At 39.8% G+C, this 17,990-nt stretch overlaps 1 protein-coding gene across 3 annotated transcripts in view; it reads left to right on the top strand.

Annotated features, from left to right (window-relative positions):
- The first annotated feature begins 2,565 nt into the window (after positions 1–2,565).
- LOC127009041 (1-acyl-sn-glycerol-3-phosphate acyltransferase delta-like) overlaps positions 2,566–17,990 on the top strand; it is a 23,655-nt gene continuing 8,230 nt past the window's right edge. Inside the window, exons 1-7 of one of the 3 annotated variants that reach the window (XM_050881719.1) lie at positions 2,566–2,588; positions 8,456–8,656; positions 9,934–10,103; positions 10,252–10,413; positions 12,226–12,416; positions 13,955–14,102; positions 17,584–17,803. In XM_050881719.1, coding sequence (XP_050737676.1) covers positions 8,467–8,656; positions 9,934–10,103; positions 10,252–10,413; positions 12,226–12,416; positions 13,955–14,102; positions 17,584–17,803 — 1,081 coding nt within the window. In that variant the 5' untranslated portion in view covers positions 2,566–2,588; positions 8,456–8,466. Of the gene's footprint in view, positions 2,589–3,306; positions 3,442–3,477; positions 3,674–8,455; positions 8,657–9,933; positions 10,104–10,251; positions 10,414–12,225; positions 12,417–13,954; positions 14,103–17,583; positions 17,804–17,990 lie in introns of those variants that run through there. The other 2 variants (XM_050881716.1, XM_050881717.1) reach the window with 2 other exon arrangements.

Here is a 17,990-nt window from a genome sequence, read left to right as displayed (position 1 = left end):
AAAGTCAACAAGAGGGGCGCATTTTTCATCAGTTATGTCAAGTTTTATAAGACATTCGGTTGGGTATATTAATTAAGATGTATTTCAACACAGAGAGGAGCCATGATGAAGTGAATCTTGGGTTCATTCCTCTTCAGTAGACCAGTGACAGTCGAGGCACTTGACAATCCTTATGATAAGATGGAGCCATTACACTGGTACTGTTTACATAATGCATTCTGACTATCTACTAAGTATTTATTGACAACGATAACAATATGAAGAGGTTCGTGTATGACGTGCGCTTCTGCTGCCACCGTTCTGTGTGTGCGTGTGTGTGTGTGTGTGAGAGAGAGAGAGAGAGAGAGAGTCTCAAAGTAGGTCTGCAGATGAATGCGAATATAAAAAGGTAATGTTCAATAAGCAGTTGACAGACAACAAATAATGATCGGAAAATAAACGCTAAAAAGAAAATAGGAGTACACATTCCTAGGACAAAAATTTAGTGCAAACTCAACAATAAATCTGAAATGAAATAAAACGGGATGGAATGCTTTTGGTAAACATAGTAATCTCATGAATAGCAACCTGTCACCCTCCCTGAAGAGGAAGATATAGCAATCATTGTGTCCTACCAGGCCCAACATGCTAAGCGCCTCACAAAAGAGCGGCAGGAAGAATGGGGCGGAAAATGCTGTGTATAACATGAAGATACATACAGCGAGCGGCACGGATTAAGAAACAAAGATGGAATTTTTAGTGAAAGTTAATAATTAAGAGAGACAATATAGACAACCAGAGTAACAGCTAGAGTGGCGACCAAGGAATTGTAGAAGTCAGAGCATACAAAGAACCAGCAAGTCTTCTGCAATGTTCGTAATTGACTGGCTGGGCTATTTTGAGAGCCTTGTAGGTGCACCTGGTGGAAATAGTTATAATGAATGTTGGTGGTGCTTCAGCCACAATTAAACTTCAGGAGCACGGAGGTTTGGGTCGTCGCCACCAAGGTTGCAGCTATTTATGTGGCAGGGGGGCAATAGTGTCGACTGCCATTCCTGGGAGAGGTGGCGGCAAATGACGTACAATACACTGTTTCATTGGACGACTGCATAAGCCCCTCCCAGGAGGAGACTTGTCAAGTCCTGTATGCATGCGATGCGACAGGCGTTCTCGCGTCTGGGCACGATGGAAGACTGACAGTTACTTTGATGACACATTAATTTCGCCTCTCTAGTCTCTAACACATAAGCGCTTGCCCGGAGATACATTCCGCTGCGACACGATCAACTCTAATCCCTCAGAAGATAAAGATCTCTCTCTCTCTCTCTCTCTCTCTCTCTCTCTCTCTCTCTCTCTCTCTCTCTCTCTCTCTCTCTCTCTCTCTCTCCGCAACTTTAGTCACCCGTGAACTGGTGGGTATTTGGATTCAAGTGACGTCATCTCACTGTTCCGCCCCAAAACCGCCCCTGCGCGTACTGATCGCAGTTTTGAAGGCAGAGTGAATTAACCATAACCTTACCTCGATACAAAAAAAATCCTGAAAAGAATAATATTATACCTTCTATAACCTAGCCTAACCTGGACATGAGCACATAAATAAATAACATCGCCAACCATAGCGGCTTGTAGTAGTGTCCCGCACGACGCGCCACCACCACCTGTCTTTTATGTATGCTATAGACGTCATAGGAGAGTGGTTAATAAGCATAGTAAGGCTCGGATACTCGCATCTTCTGAGTGATCATTAACGAAATCACATCACGTTCCCATATGCTTGTGCTTTTGTAGTTTTTTTTTATCTATATATTTTTAATCGATACGCCACACTCTTGCAACATCTCCGCCTCGTCACTATACCTAGTAATTATATTCATTACGAAATATTACTGTCCTCTGGGTGGATTTTTTACTGACATTCCCTCAGCTATAGACTGCAAAGAGCTATGTAACTTGGGCAACCGCCGTCCGTAGACACTGCGTGCGGCCAGGCGCTGCCCCGGCCCGTGCGTGTCAGTGCCCGGCGCGGAGGGGGCCACCTGGTGAAATGTGCACGAAGGCTCAACATGATCAATACAATGTGGGGCTTCCCAAGCTATCGGGTGTAACCTGAGCACAGAAGTGTCAGTAGCGGTGCACAAGAAAGAGTTCAGCATAAGTCTCAGTGGGGCCAGGAATTAAACACTTCAGGAACTGTACGTCTGAAATGTGGTATACTCATGCAGTGACTTGAATTATGGCCAGACCAACGAGAATACAAGTGTTCTGTATTTGTAAGACTTTGATTGAAGTTCCAGGATAAGTGTCAGACCTTCGATGAGGCATTAAATATAAAGACATAACGGAAATCGAACTCGTGGTGCGCTTCACTATTTATGGCGAACTCCATACAAGATAACCGACGGGTCTGTAAATTATTTAGTGCATCATTATTTACAAGGGTAGTTGTGTTTATATACAGTATCCAAATTATTTGTCTCTGTAAGAAGGTTGTGACGAACAATCAAGGAGGATCTGTGCATTAGAAAGTCTTCTTGGCCGAGGTGCCATTCGGATTGGGCTACTCAAGGTGCACCAGTGGCACCGAGACCTTGAGTGATATATCCTACCAGGTGAGTTTCTCTCTCTCTCTCTCTCTCTCTCTCTCTCTCTCTCTCTCTCTCTCTCTCTCTCTCTCTCTCGTAGCCTAGTTAGATTTCATCTATGTAGAGTAGCGGCGGTAGGTCGGTCTTATCAGTCAAGGGTGGGTACGTATCTATGGTTGATGTCCGTATAGTACCTTTCCATGCTCTACGACACCTAATATTATGAGTCACCCTCGTGACCCGTACACGTGTCTCACACATGCGCATAATCATGACTAAATAGCGTTGAACCCAGAGAGAGAGAGAGAGAGAATGAAAAAAAAAAAAAAAAAAAACTGACTCGATGAACAACATGAAAAGAAAGCAATATTTGTCGTGCGCAGTGTATCATAGTTGGTGCCCGTTAGTATTTATGTTACTACTACATACCGGTATGTACTAGCATCGCCTCCCATATATTATAATACAATGCATGGTAGCGAATTGCTGTATGTTAAAAAGGAAACTACCAAGGTTACCAGTAATACAGAACATAAATAAATGAATAACTGTATGCCAACACGAGAATCTGGTGAGTGATAAAAAGTGTTTCAAGTTGATCGGCTGGAAAAAAACCCAGATACAACACCAACGAGAATGTAAATATGGATTCAAAGAAAAATATACACAGATACACCTTATGAACAAATACAAAAAAACACAACAAAAAGCAACAGAAGGTAGGAAAGATTAATAAGAAGAATGTCAATAGATAAAAAGGTCAAATAAACTGGGTCAAGCCTCTCCGTGTCTAGGCTGCGCTGGTGAAGGTGCGCAGTGCGGCATCAGCTGATTCTTGTAGACGCTGCTCACACGCTGACCTATGCTAGCCCCCTCTCAGGCAAGTGGCGGGCAGGGGGTGTGCGTGTCCCAGGGGCCGTGTGCGTGTGTGTGCACCTGGCATGGCGTGTGTGCTGGGGCGTGCGTGAGGTCAATGTGTGGCGGGGAAGAGCCGTGTGGGAAGAACCGGGGATGTGGTGGGCTCTAGTGTGTTTGTGTGTCTGTGTGATATTCATGATTTATTCCCGTGGCTGGTAGGTCGGCTGTGTTGTGGCGTATTACTGGATATTTAGGTAAGTATGTGTATATGTGTGGGTTTCTCACCGCGAATTTATCATTATTTGCAGCAGGTCCTGGGAGCCTATAATAATTTTGCTCCCTAGTGCATAAATATGGGTTAGTGGGGCTGGGTTACCGTATGAGGGGGTTAAGTTGCTATACAGGCGAGGGTTTGATGTTTGGTTAGGTGTGTTGACTTGATTTTGAAGGTGCTGACATTTACTTATTTGTTGATTGGAAAGATACATGGGTTATTCGTGTGGTGTTTTTGTAATCAATTTCACTATTGATTGTGTTACTTTATCACATTACTGTAAAAGATTATGCAAAATAGAAATTACACCAAGGCTAGTATCATCCATGAATTTGTCATTATGGATAATATTCAGTCGAACCAAGTGTTTCCCCACACAGTTATTACTTTAAGTATTCCTAAAAATATTGGCTTGGTGTGTGGTGCCATGTCTGCTAATATCCTTTCAGATTAACCAGAATAAAAAGTGCATGTGAAGTGAAAGTATAAATTACACAAAATGCACCAAGGGCACATGGTTACTGGTCATTTAGCTCACAAGCCCATCAGAGTTTATTCACTCACACGTTTCTTACGAGAAATGTTATACCTATAAAATTATGTAGTGCTGAAAACTATCTAATGTATAGTGTCGAGTGGGGTGAATTGAGACATTTTTTTCTTATTTGGTTCTGTACTCTAAACCATAAGAGTGAAGCAGTTTATATTCAAGGTGAGTATAGAGGGGTAAGTGACTAATTCGTGTGCAAGTGTACAAGACTTTATTTATTTATATATTTTTTACAAAAATAAAAGTCACTTTGATTCAGTCAAGGAAAATGGGGTAAATTGAGACTTCTTGGGGTGCATTGAGACAGGTGTAAAAACTGTTTTATATGGTAAATAAATGAACATCTTCTTGTTGAATTTACATGATATTTGAATGAATTAAGATCAGTTCAAACAAAAATACACGCCTTATAGACATTTAATTACATTTTTTTTTCCCCCTTTGGAAAATAGGTACCAGTATGAATTTGTATACCAGGTAGCTAGTAAAAAAAATAAATAAATAAATAAATAAATAACCTATGTACTGATACTTTCTGTAAGTACTAGGGAAGTGGTTACATCAAACTGTGTTTTACATGCATTTTAAAGTCAACAAAAGCTTTATCAATCCCCCTAATTGTATAAGGAGGTGTGCCTGACAATACCACTGATCAAGTGTATCATATTAACCTCATCAATATCATCATGTTTGGGCCAGTTGTACTGATTGTTCATTCTTCTTTCTAAGAATTTAATTGTTACACTGGTTTTCAAAACTTTTAGAACTCTTCCTATGTATGCCCTCCTATCATAGGTTACTACGTACGTAGTATTTCTCTTCCTCACGGTAAATCTTCCCAAATTTCCTAGGAACAAAGCTCACATAAGTGTCTAGCTCAAATTCTATCATAGTTTTCATATGCCGTCAGTGATGGGATCCACCACCAGGGTGCAGCACCAGCCAAATGTTTGCCGGCATTTGCTAAAATGTGTGTCAATTCACCCCACAACTCTTTTTTTTTTTTTGTTGGGGTGAATTGAGACAAAATTATTCAGTCTATAACAACAAAAATATCAGTCATTTTATTTATGTTCAATTCATATTAAACCTGAACTATTTAACAATCAACATGCATAAAATAATGCATCTAAAATTTCAAATAACTTCAGGAGAGTAAATTTACCAAAACTAATGGTTTTGCAACACAAAATTTTGCGGGGGTAAGAAATCTTACCCTTAGGGAGAATAGATTTTACCTGCTTTTAACAACTTCTTATTGAAAAGTTGTAAATACAAAGTTTGTAGTTATGCCCTAGGCATATCTAATGAGCACAAAAGGAAAAGAATGTTGCATCAAACAACTTAGCAATATTGACTCTCAATTCACCCCTCCAAAAAATTGTCTCAATACGCCCCACTCAACACTATTACACAAAGTATCATAGCATACTGATGCCAAAACCTATAAGCTATATCTGAAGAATAAAAGTAAAATATTCAGAAATATATCTAATAAATTTAATTTCATAGAATTAAAATTGTCATGTATATACTGACACAAGTTATCAGTAGGTGACAGGACCACTGAGGTTTCACTCTGCCTCTCAGGTTACTATGTAATTATCTTGACAGTGTAATTTTGTTTGCTTTTCATTATACCTGAAGTATGATGAATGTGATGCATTGTGGGTAAACATCCTCCACTGTGGACAAATTGACCTTTGGGTGAAAGGAATAACACAGGGCAAAATGACCAGTTACTAGACCCAAACCCCTTTCCCTTCCTGCCCCGTTAGCTCACTGGAGACTTCTTTGAGTGTCAAAAAATTTGAGTCGCTTGACAACATTTTGTTATACCATCATTATTTGCTCAATTTATTTTCCAGAAATGACCACAAATTATCTAAAACTGATCAATCTAGGCTGGCTACTGTTATATCTCATTGTTATTCAATCAAAGGACAGTATGAGAATGTTCATAGGATGCTAAGATATGAGCAGAAACTATATTACAGGGCTTACGTGTGCACCACTGAAGTCATGGAGTATTATATAGCCAATAAAAGGCCAATAAGCTTTTTGTGATGTGACTGAAGAGCATGATTTTGATTAGTTTCACTTCTAACATAGACTTAACAGGGTGTTTTGTTAAAAAAAATTTGGACCTTATTCATCTCTGCTACAAGAGTGATGAGGAGGCTCTTAAATATTTGCAGAGCATGGGGTTATCCCAATCATAAGGCTTTTGAGTCATTAAGAGTTAAAGCCTAATGACTTGCTGGAAGTATCAAAAGGCCATTATGAATATAGGTCCTCAGCTGAGCTTTAGCCAAAAATGGTATCAAACATGTTTTAGATATATATTTACCTGTAATAGTTTCCCCACATAGAAAAAAAAAAAAATGGTTGAATAAAATCGTAAAGGTTAAGAAAATGAGACTAGAATAACTTATTTATAGTTGACTCATATGGTTGGCTCTTTGATTCACACTGTATCATCTGTCATTATGGTAGCCAAGGACAGAGCAGGGAAGCACACAAGTGTTGGTGCCAAACCAAGACACTTGCCAGATTGAAATGCTACACAGCGATCAAGGTTCATGCACAGTAACCAGAGCTTCATACATTCATTATTTTTAAGTTAATTTTAAAAAATCTGAATTTGAAATTGAAAGTTGAAATTTATTTTCATACTCGAGTTTAACATCTAGTGTATCATTCAAGGCATGTTTTAAGTACTATGTACGTTCATTAAAAGACTCGGCTACATTGAAACCAAGAAGTAACACACCTTAGTTAAGTAAAGGAAGCTTATTCAGGTGAAGGAAAATGTGATAATTTTTGTATTAATGCCCCTCCCTGAGCATACCAGCTGTAGATATAAAGAGAAATATCTCATTATGATGAAAGACTGGCAATCCACGTAAGACGTTTAGTCAGTTGTTTAATTGAAAACAAGTCAAGGGTTTTAAATCTCATATTCTTGTTCAGATTTTGTTGCAGTTTTTTATACCCACATCCTCTGAACAAAATCTTAGGTTTAGATTTTGTTATCCTCCTCAGAGAAGATTCTAACACTACAGTACCCTCTCGAGTTTCGCGGTTAGTCCTCAATTCTTACCATCCCGACTTTCGCGCATTATCACCCCGAGTTTTGCGCTGCTTTGACATGTACGGGTCACGCCTACTTACCATCGGCGTCACGCACGCTACCTTAAAAGGTACTATCACACTGAACATTTTCCTCCAAACATTGTGGTTATGGCAAAGAGAGAGAGAGAGAGAGAGAGAGAGAGAGAGAGAGAGAGAGAGAGAGAGAGAGAGAGAGACTTATTAACACGTTAACCGTGTGTGAACTTCCCGCCGCCTCCTCCCTGTTGTGTTTGGTTCAACTCGGTGCCGCCTCAATACCACGCGAAGCCACGACTCGGGAGGAGGTGTGTAGCTGCACTCTGCTTATGAGTCCCTCTCGTGAAAGGTGATATAGACAGGATGAAAACAAGGAGAAAGGAGAAGGGTGTGAGGAGGGAGGGTCAGAAAGGAGAGTCAGCTCAGGGCATTGGTCAGGACATTACCTGACTAGGTCAGGTCATGTCCATACCTGTCACACACACACAGAAGGTGAAATGAGAAGGATGTGGGGAGGACCGACCCGTTTTCTCTTCCTGTTTTCTTCCTTTTTCCAAGTTCGTATTTTGAGATGACAAAGGAGTAAAGGAGGAAAAAAGTGATCTCCGGGGGGAAACAGAAGCCAGTTCCTTCACATGTGCAATTAAGAGTCTACCAGCATCGCTATCAGAAATATGTCAGGGAGGTTTGGTAACAATATTAACAAAACTTTGAAAAATATGTAGCTGTGTTAAGCTTTGTAATCCATTGTGTTTCTAGGTCTTGATATTCATCATTCTGGTGTTAACTGTTGATGCTTGTGCATAATTCATGCATATGCTGTTGAGGTAGAATCTGATAGAACTTGTGAGGCAAGGGATTAGCTTTTTCGTATGTATTTATTTTGTAGCTTTTTTGTTTGATAATATACGTATTCTTGTCTAATTTGTAGTTATATAAGACATTCTTTTCACAAACACTTTACCACCCAATATTTGTGGTGGAAGATATATTTTCCAGCTGTTTGTTAATGATTTTCTACCTTTACATTCCTATATTTTTTTTTCCCCACTGTTGTATGTTCTGCATCTGATGGCCCTTTGTAATAAAACTTATGTACAGTTGCAGACACCATGTGGGAATTGGAGGATTTCACCAAAATTCGCAGGTGGTATGCCCTGCACCTTCTGCTCTGCGTCACCTTCTTCATATCCGGCGTGATAATAAATGCCGCTCAATTCCTCCTATACATTACACTCAGACCATTCAACAAACGCCTCTACTGCAGCATTAACTACTACCTCATGTACTCTCTCATGTCCCGTAAGTATGAGTATAGTTTGTGAGGTAATTTTTTTTTGTAGGGGTGGTATTGTTCATAGTAACATCACTTTCTGCTAGGTTCAGGAGGTGTGCCTTGTGAGAGCATGATCTCACATCCATGAATGTCAGCCATGAATTCATGGACTTGTGGCATGTGTCCCAGAAGATAATCCTGCTCATGTATCTGTAATGCCTTGGGTAAGTCTGTGGATCCTACCATGAATTACTCAAGATGTGAATGGGGCCTGCATAGGGACTTGCTTGGCTTGATTCCTGGGAGTGAAGTTGTATAGTACACTCCCATTTGATGATGATGCTACCACTCTATAAAGTATCATTATGATGCTACCACTCTATAAAGTATCATTATTACCATCACTAACCTAAACTTCAAACTGAGTTTTGTGGGAGATTCAGATTTAGTCAAAGAAATGTGCAGACTGGAAGTGGATTTAAACAGATGTGAATTCTAAATAGGGTAATGTATTTGATGTTGAAGAGAGAAGATCTTGAGGAAACATATGAGGGAAATGTCTAGCAGCAGTGGCAAGAGATGTTAATTTATCAAATCACTATACAGTACTAAGAGTATTGAGTTTTTAATAGGTTCGAAGTAAAGAAGCAAATTAATAATGAAATTGTAACAGAAGAGATACTGAAATATGATGAAAGATTGAGAATAAACTAACTGATGATCTGAACTTGAAATAAAGTCTGGAAGAAGTGTTAAAAAAGCATTTGGAAGTTTGAGAAAAGAAAATTCTTACATAAGTCTTTGGAACCACTGGTAGGGATGAAAATATAAAGTTGGGTAAAGAAAACAACATGAAATTGAGAATGACTCAAACAAATATAGAATGTCTAGGCAATTTTTTACCGAAGGATCTTCCTGTACAAATAGATTCTGTATAAAAAGTGTATGGTGTGTGACAAGAGAATGATGGTTCTATATTTTGTTAAGAATTTCTGCAAGATGAATAATGAGAATGGAGTGCAAAGTAAAAGAGAATAACTATGGAAAAGTGTTAGGATACAGTAAGATGAAAGTGAAATGAAAACAAAAGAAAAGGACTACTTGACAAAGAAAAAGACAACGTTGAATGATTGATCAGTGTAAAAATTGACATTTGGGGGTACTAAAAGGTGGGTAAAAGTGACCTTGAAGTCCATACCATTATCACTTGGGGAAGTACTCAGGATTGGTTTATCTTATAGTTCCTCTGCATTAGCAAAGGAAGTATTGTTAACATTAGGTTCTGCATTTTCTACTTTCACAGAAGTTTTGTTTCTTGCTGAGTGGTGGTCTGGCTCTGATGTGAGGGTCTTTGCATCGGATGAGTCTTACCAGCACTGGGGAAAGGAGCATGCACTCATCATCATGAACCACACTTATGAGGTGGACTGGCTCATGGGGTGGATTGTCGCTGATCGGAGTCAAACTCTGGGGGTAAAGCCTCATTTAGCTGTAACACTTTGATGAATATTGCCATTAGGTTTGCCAGTGTGAAGAGATATTTAATGTAGCTAATTATGTTGGAATAATGTCACCTTCTTTTCTTTCATGCAAGAATTATAACAAAAGAATTATTTTACAGTCTGCAAAAGTGTTTGTCAAGAAAATGATGCAGTATGTCCCAACAATTGGGTGGGCCTGGCGATTTTCTGATGCAATTTTCTTGAATCGCAAATGGGAAGAAGATAAAACAGTCATGGAGGTGCAGATCAGGGAATTCTTTGATTATCCATATCCAGTGTGGGTGAGTAATTTTCATAGTTTTGTATATTATTAACCCCTTCACTCCGGCGACGCTGATGTCGGCGTCCGACGGCGTCACCGTATGGAGAGGGTTAGTCCTCTTCTAAACCTCTTAACCCCTTAGAGATGCAAAAAATAATCGCCTATGTTGACCAGAATGCAAAAAATAGGCTGATTTTCATGTGTGTATTTAAAAAAAATCATTTAACAAAAGTTTTAGAGTTTTTCAAGTGCTTTCTGATGGTATATTCGGAATTTCGATTATTTCCATACTTCGCCTAGAAATCAAGGAAAACTGAAAAAATTTCCAATTTTTTTTCGTCTGATGAAAAAAAATAACTGAATAAAAGTTGTAGATATGAGCAAGCCAAACACAGAAATGTATAGTAATTAAAAAAAAAAAAAGCTTGCCTACAGAAGGTCTAGAAATCGGAAGTTGGAGCAAATTTCTGGCGGTCACGTGTACACGCGCTCGGCTTCCTTTGTCATAAGGTAGACGACAGGAGACGTAATTTTCAGAAGACACAGGTCATGTCAGGTGTGGTGGTAGGGATGAGGGGAAGGGAGGGGGGCGGAGCGCATACCAGGGAGAAGGCTCACTGGAAAATTTCAGGCTGCCCGCCCCTCAGCCACTCCTTGTTTCCCGGCCGGCCACATGACTCAAGGGCTCACCTAACATCACCACTAGTGTTTAATGTTTATTTTCTCTTTCTAACAACACAACGTGGATGAGCGCCGGTGGAAGTGGATGGCCGGGGAGAGGGTGGAGTCTTGCTTCCACCCTCCATCATGTATGTGTGACTGTGTGGCTAGGCATATGTTTGTATGTCTGCTGCATAGGGGTTGCCAGAGAGTGTTTATCTGAGTAGGGAAGCAGTCAAGGACACTGAGAAAGCGAGGGAAATTTAAAGAAAATGGGCCGTCCGCAGGCAGGATGTGCGTCCTGCAACGGTAAACCACCGTTTGGCAGCAGGCGGGACAGGCGTCCCTAAGGGGTTAATCCTCTTCCATTTCCTCTTAATCCTCTTCTAAACCTCTTAAGAGGAAATGGAAGAGGATTAAGGGGAATTTAGAGAAGGATTGAGAGGTTTAGAAGAGGATTAATCCTCTTCCATTTCCTCTTGACCCTTTCCATACTGTGACGCCGACGTCTGCGTCACAAATGGAAAGAGTTAACATTTTCATGAGCTGTTAGAGTATAAGATCTATGTAGAGGAACTTTAAGGTACCCTGAGACCACTGTTACAAAACTAACAGGCCCGGTCATTGTGTCACTTCTAGTTACAGCCCTGGACCAACAACAGATTTTAATAGGTAACAGTGCCTTCTAATCAATAAAAGGATGCATTACAGAACATTGTAACTCACCTGAAACATTTGGGACAGTAGAATGCTCAGCTTCAAAAATACTCTAATCTTACAATCTGCAAAATAATAAATATCTGTAGAGTTTTCAGTTTTCTCTTTCTGTTGGTGGGTGTGGAACTTAGTATACAGATTCTCTTACTCTGTTTTGGGAAGATGAGTGAATTTTTTTTCTAGCTCATGTCTTCTTTTCTCAGGGAATCACAAAATTTTAAGAGAAGTCAAAGCAGCTTGCATCACACAGGGATTGAGAAAAAAATTCTCAGATTCTCATTCAAAACTCCTTCCCATTTCATAGACATAATTACAATAAGTGACTTTGATTATTGTTTGATAACCTATCTGGAAAATTCACTCAAGAGCTACAGTAATGGCCTAAAATGTACATTAAAGGCTTCAATATTTGCTTGGTGCTGTTAAACCAAACCTGTTTCCTTAATTTAAACAGATGCTGCTATTTGCTGAGGGTACAAGATTCACACCAGCCAAGCACAAAGCCAGCATGGAGTTCGCTCGCAAGAGAGGTCTGCCAGAGCTGAAGAGACATTTGATTCCTCGCACTCGTGGATTTGTCCAGTGTGTCCAGTCTCTTAAGGGGAACTTCCCAGTCATATATGATGTCACTGTAGGATTCAACACGTAAGTGATCCTTTACAGAATTGATGTAGAAGCACTGGTCATATCTTTGAATAATGTAAGATGTAAAGCTGAACAAAGCTTCTCTGTTTTAAAGTACAGCTCATCCTTCTACATGCATACATTAGCAAGGCCAGAAGACCTTGTATCTACAATTAGTTTTCAACCTTGTAGATGCCTCTGCTCCATTATGTCATACTCCTTTTATCCATTTATTTATGTAATTCACTTTCACACTACCTCACACATAAATCTTTTATATCATACTATCCTCTGGTACTTAATGAATTTGCAGTTTATGATACCTCTAGTCTGTTCAATCAAACATGGATTCTAGGCTGCATTTTTAAGACCTTTCCTGATTGGGTTGATTATTTTCTCCATCACTCGCACCTAAGTTACCTCATTCTTTATTCTTCACATGATTTCTTTGATTTCTACTCATTCATCAAAAACTTGCTGAAATTACGTGTAATAAGGTCAAAGTCAGAGGTTGAGTCACAGCTTGACATGGGTGGTTCTGCTGGCCGCTGCTCATCATCCTCCACTTCTTAGGCAAGCCCTGCATTCTTAACAAATTGATGCACACACACATTTATATAAGTGTGAATGTGTGGATTTGTTACTGTAAAATGTATCGCGAGGGTTAGGAAAAATAAGGATAAATTGTGCAAAATAGGTGAGGAGACCTCCCTCTAGATGTTTTACAGTAGAACTTTATAATTTTGTAATTTGCAAGGCAAATGAGTGAGTGGTCGTGGTCATGATTGGATGTGTGTTGCGTCTTGCTCCACGCGGAAAGTTCTCTGTCGACATGGCTGTCTGGGCCAAGGACATGAGGGATTTGTGTTATGTTTGTGAGGATTTCACAAGCGAGAAATGAATTTGATGCTGTTTGTGCCCTAAATGGTGTCATGTGAAGCGTGCTCATTTGTCTGGATTTAAGCAGAATATACCTAAAATTAATTGGATTTGCACCCCTTGCCTTCATAATGCATCTCTGGCTACCAAAATTGTGGAAAAATTGGATGAATTCAAGCAAGAATTATCTAAAGAAATATCTGTGGTTAAAAATGAAGTTGAATCAAGGGCTGAGAAGGTGCAGGAGGGCCTGGGTTCAGTGAGTTGGAAATACTTTAGTGCCCAAACACTGCCAAGTGACTATGATGATGCCAAGTTTTATTAAAAGGACATCAGTAGGCTATTCATGAAAGCAATCAAGACTCACTCACTCACTACTATGTTTTGAATAAGTGTATCGAGGCTAACACCGTAATTGTTGATGGCCCTCGCAGAGCGCTGCACTAGCAGTGGAGCAGGGCCTCAAACCTCATCCACAGTAAACGGTATATGTCTCCAATATTCTCACAAAGTATAAGGATGTTGAAATGGGCTGGCGACCTTTCTGCATTTCAGTCACTATCGTCTCAGGTAAGGTGAGTTGTAGATTAGAATGATTTGGATGGGGAAAAACTAACAATTTCAATATGTGGATGTTGCCCAAAACTCATCAGGTGGTTGAGTATCTGATTTTCTTGCAGCAAAGAGGGTGTTGCACCAACCCTGCAAAACATGTTACGTGGAAGGAAGGTTATGAGTGAAATCTATGTGCGTCGAATCCCACTTGATGAAGTTCCTGATGATGATGAGGGTTCATCTGCTTATCTCCATGAGCTCTACAGGTCAAAGGTAAATTTCCATGCTAAGTATATATTTTGTACATGTACAAGTAGGCATTAAAAACTCATATTGCATACAGCACAACTCCATATAAGGTGGACTAACTGGGCCTGAAGAAACCTGAATAACCAGAATTCAGAGTAGTGATTCCTCCAGGTACTGTTCTACCCTCCACGGAAAAGATCTCTGTCTGTATGGTAGGCAGTGCACCCTCTAATTCCATGACCATTTAGGGGTACACATCAATATTACACAAGGTAACCAGTTAGTCAGGGTATTAGAGCCCCTAAAGATTTGCAGATTGTTGTAAAACATGGAAAGGTCAAGGTGGGTGCATACGTCATAACTGCACGTGGCTACGGTGCTCATATCCGAACTGTTAGTCCTTTGAGCCTTTGTTAGGTGAGAACCAGTTATCCTGGTACAGGGGCCAGTGTGAAATTCCGGATTTCCACAATTTACCTTCCCCAGGTACCCATTTATTGACTAGCCCGAAATGGAGGCTGAACAGCTGGGTGAGCTGCACACCGACTGCCCTGCCAGGATTCAAACCTGGGCCCGCATAGTCATAGCCAGGCACACTGACCACTGCTCCGTGTGGGAAATGAAACTGAATTATGTTCCTTTAAGATTTTATTATAGAGTAAATGTCTTGTGATAGAACAAATATGAATGCAAGGGAAGCAGTCCACAGTATTTAGGAGTAGGGAGGATCAAATGTGATTATTTTTAGGTTTGTTTATTTTTTGTGTTGATACTTTACTCAAAGAAGGAACAATGAAGTAGTCCACTGCTTGCAGAGAATAGATGTACTCTATTTGTATTTAATGAAATTAACCATCAAAGAATGATTTTTGTTTTACTGATTAAGAGTAATTAGGTCCAGAAAAGATGTGAGTTACTATACAGTAAAAGCTCATTATCTGCATCAACATCATGCACAACATGTTCCTTTCTGCATGGAGACTATGATTTATATTTTTATCACTGTATCCATATAAGGTGCAGTTGTCAAGGAAATCATATACAGTACCCTCCTGAGTTTCACTCTTGCTACTTTCTGAAAAAGCACTTATTGGTTCTGGCCCGTGGAGAAGCTGACTTTTTTTCCTCCAGCTTACTCCCTTGTCATCTCAAAATGCATACCTTGGAAAAAGGAAGAAAATGTGAAGAGAGGATGGGTCGTTTTTAAGCCGCAGCTGAAGGCAGCCTTCAACTACGACGAAACAAAAGTTTTGTGAATCTGGTCAACGTTGATGTTATGGGGAGTGTCCGCCATTAGTATTTAAAAAAAATCAGAAAAATTGAAAACCTTCACACGTCTTTGTACACGCCTCGGCTAGCTTGTGGCAAAATAAGCAAAAATGAGAGTTATGGCTGAATTCCCCCCCCCCCCCCCAGCCTTCTTCCTCCCGTCACTTACGTCACTATAAAACAATTGCCTGCGCCATGACAGGCTGGGGGCTGACTACCATCAAGGCCCCTCAGGAAAGACTACCGGCGCTGTAGGCTGGCACGTAAAAAAAAAAAAAAAAGCTATATTCATACACAGGTGCATACATCGTTATGTTTCAGTGTTGAAAATAGCTTAAAAGAATATTCGTATGGCATCTTGAGGCAAACTAGCATCTGCGGTGGCCTTGGAGGCAGCAGAACTGACACATACGTCAGTCACCCCGGAGGAGCCAGAGATAAGTTTCGCATGTCGGCTCGATTTCCAAGAAGAGGACACCATCTGACACACGGAATCTTTCAAAATAAACAAAAATTTGAATTCAGTAAAGAATACCAACCGGGAAGGCGAACTCTATGAATCCGCAGACTTTAACTTTCCTTTTTAGAAAACGGGATTAGTTACAGTTTTTCTGCAATAATTTCACTGCTATTTGACCGGTGTTAATAAAAAATTACATCATTAGAAAGAGGAGCTAAAGTGCAAGGTTTTCATCCAAAGTTTTCTTTTAAATTAAGGGACAATTGTCGGAAAAAAATGAATATCGTTAAATACACCAACAAAATTTTTAAAAATTCTCATCATTTAACAAAAGCAAAATTGAAATATTTGCTTGGGTGGATCTTTTGGATTCTGCTTTTAAGTTTCTTTGGTAATTTTTTCAGCAGTGAATGTCATTAGATGACAGATATTAAGAGTCAAGTTTTGTTAAAAAATTACTTTTTATTTTTTCCTGCTATTATGTATCGGTTTACAGATCTGAAAGTAAGCGTATATTACTTCACCATAAGCATACATTTCACATGAATATAATCAGGATCATACGTTAATAATTAAAGACATTTCGGACGCTCCCCTTATAGGGGTTTCCTCAATTCAAATTGTGGTGTGGGCTCAAATTTCTCATTTTTAGGTTACTACAGTTTCACGCACGCCTGCCCACGGACAGTTAAATGGCGTGCCTGGTGTACGAGAATTTAAAATTTTAAAGGCCCCAGCGGCGTTAAAGCCCACCGCTCCCACATGGCTGAGTGTGTAGTGTTGCCATATGAGTCGTCATACATTTATTATTTATACGTTTTTTTAGGCTATTTGTTTTCTGTTTTTTTACATAGTGCAGTACAACATTTTGTGTGGTTGTGCAGCTTCCCCAGACTAGGTATAAAATATAACTGCTGCTCCTCTGATGCACATGACCAGGGTTACAAACATTAAAGATAACTTGAAAGGAACATTTATTTTACCAAGACGCTGGTCTTTATAGTCAATGATTCACTTGTCACCCATACTGCTTAGAATTGTACTAAAGTTGTGTGGCAAAGTGGAATAAGGAGATGAGAGGTTTTCCCAAACATCAATAAAATTAAGTTTATTCCTGCTGTGGTGGTAACTTTAGCAAGGGGTGTTTGAACTTTGCACTGCCTGATAAAGCTGTTGCTCACAAGCCGACACTCAACACAGTCAACAGGCTGAGCTATGTCTTGCAATCCATGGGCTAAATATTGTCCTCTTCCACAAGAAGGGAGCATCACTGGGAGATCCTCTGGCATGTAGCTTCTACCTCAACGGTGACATAAGAAACATTTTAAGCGAGTAAAGTCTGATTTGATTGTTATGGGAAAGTGGCCCTCTGCGCAGCATTCATTTACAAGGCGAAGCAACTGACCCTTACAAGGCAACTGTCGAGAGCTTCCCAGAAGCATTAAAGAAACCAGTTAGTCAGGATATTAGAGTCCCTTAAAGATTTGCAGATTTATTGATTTATTATTATTTTTCTTAGGTTAAGTAGGTAGTTAGGATTCCCCCCCCCCTTCCCCCAACACTCTTATGTAATCCTATGGGAAAAATAGGTTTGCAACAACTTTGCATGACCACTTTTTATGAGACACTGCCCTGTTGAAAATTGGGTTACCTGTATAATTAATGAGTTTGTTGAAGGGAACTCCTGTTGTATTTTATCCATTGTTTGGTTAAACTTAAGTTGGGTTTGGGAAGTTTACATCAGAAGCTCCTCATCTTCATTGTCTTTTTTTACAGGACCAGTTGCTTGATAGTTACATGAAAACTGGAAGCTTCACTAAAGAGAATGATCTGCCAGATTATCCAAGCCGTCCCATGCCAAGGAGACCATACTCACTCATCAACATGTTGTTATGGGCTTCCTTTGTCCTCTCCCAGATACTCCGCTTTTATTACAATCTCATTGTTAGTGGGTCTCTGTTGTCTCTCTCCTTCGCTGTTGGTATTGTCATGTTTGGTAAGTATTTGAACTGTACAATCCATTGTGCCTCTCAGTTTGTTAGTATTATGTAAGGCATTATTGTATGATGATAATTCAATGGCACACCTTTTTATCATAAAGACAGTGTCCACATAAAGTCATATTGCCAGCTTGTGTCCCAGAGGTCGTCAACAGTGAATGTTACCTAGCGGTATTCATCTTA

Source organism: Eriocheir sinensis, chromosome 39, assembly GCF_024679095.1.
Source record: "Eriocheir sinensis breed Jianghai 21 chromosome 39, ASM2467909v1, whole genome shotgun sequence".
Lineage (NCBI taxonomy): Eukaryota > Metazoa > Arthropoda > Malacostraca > Decapoda > Varunidae > Eriocheir > Eriocheir sinensis.
Note: the sequence above shows the minus strand (reverse complement) of the source record. Positions and strands in the feature narration are given on the sequence as shown.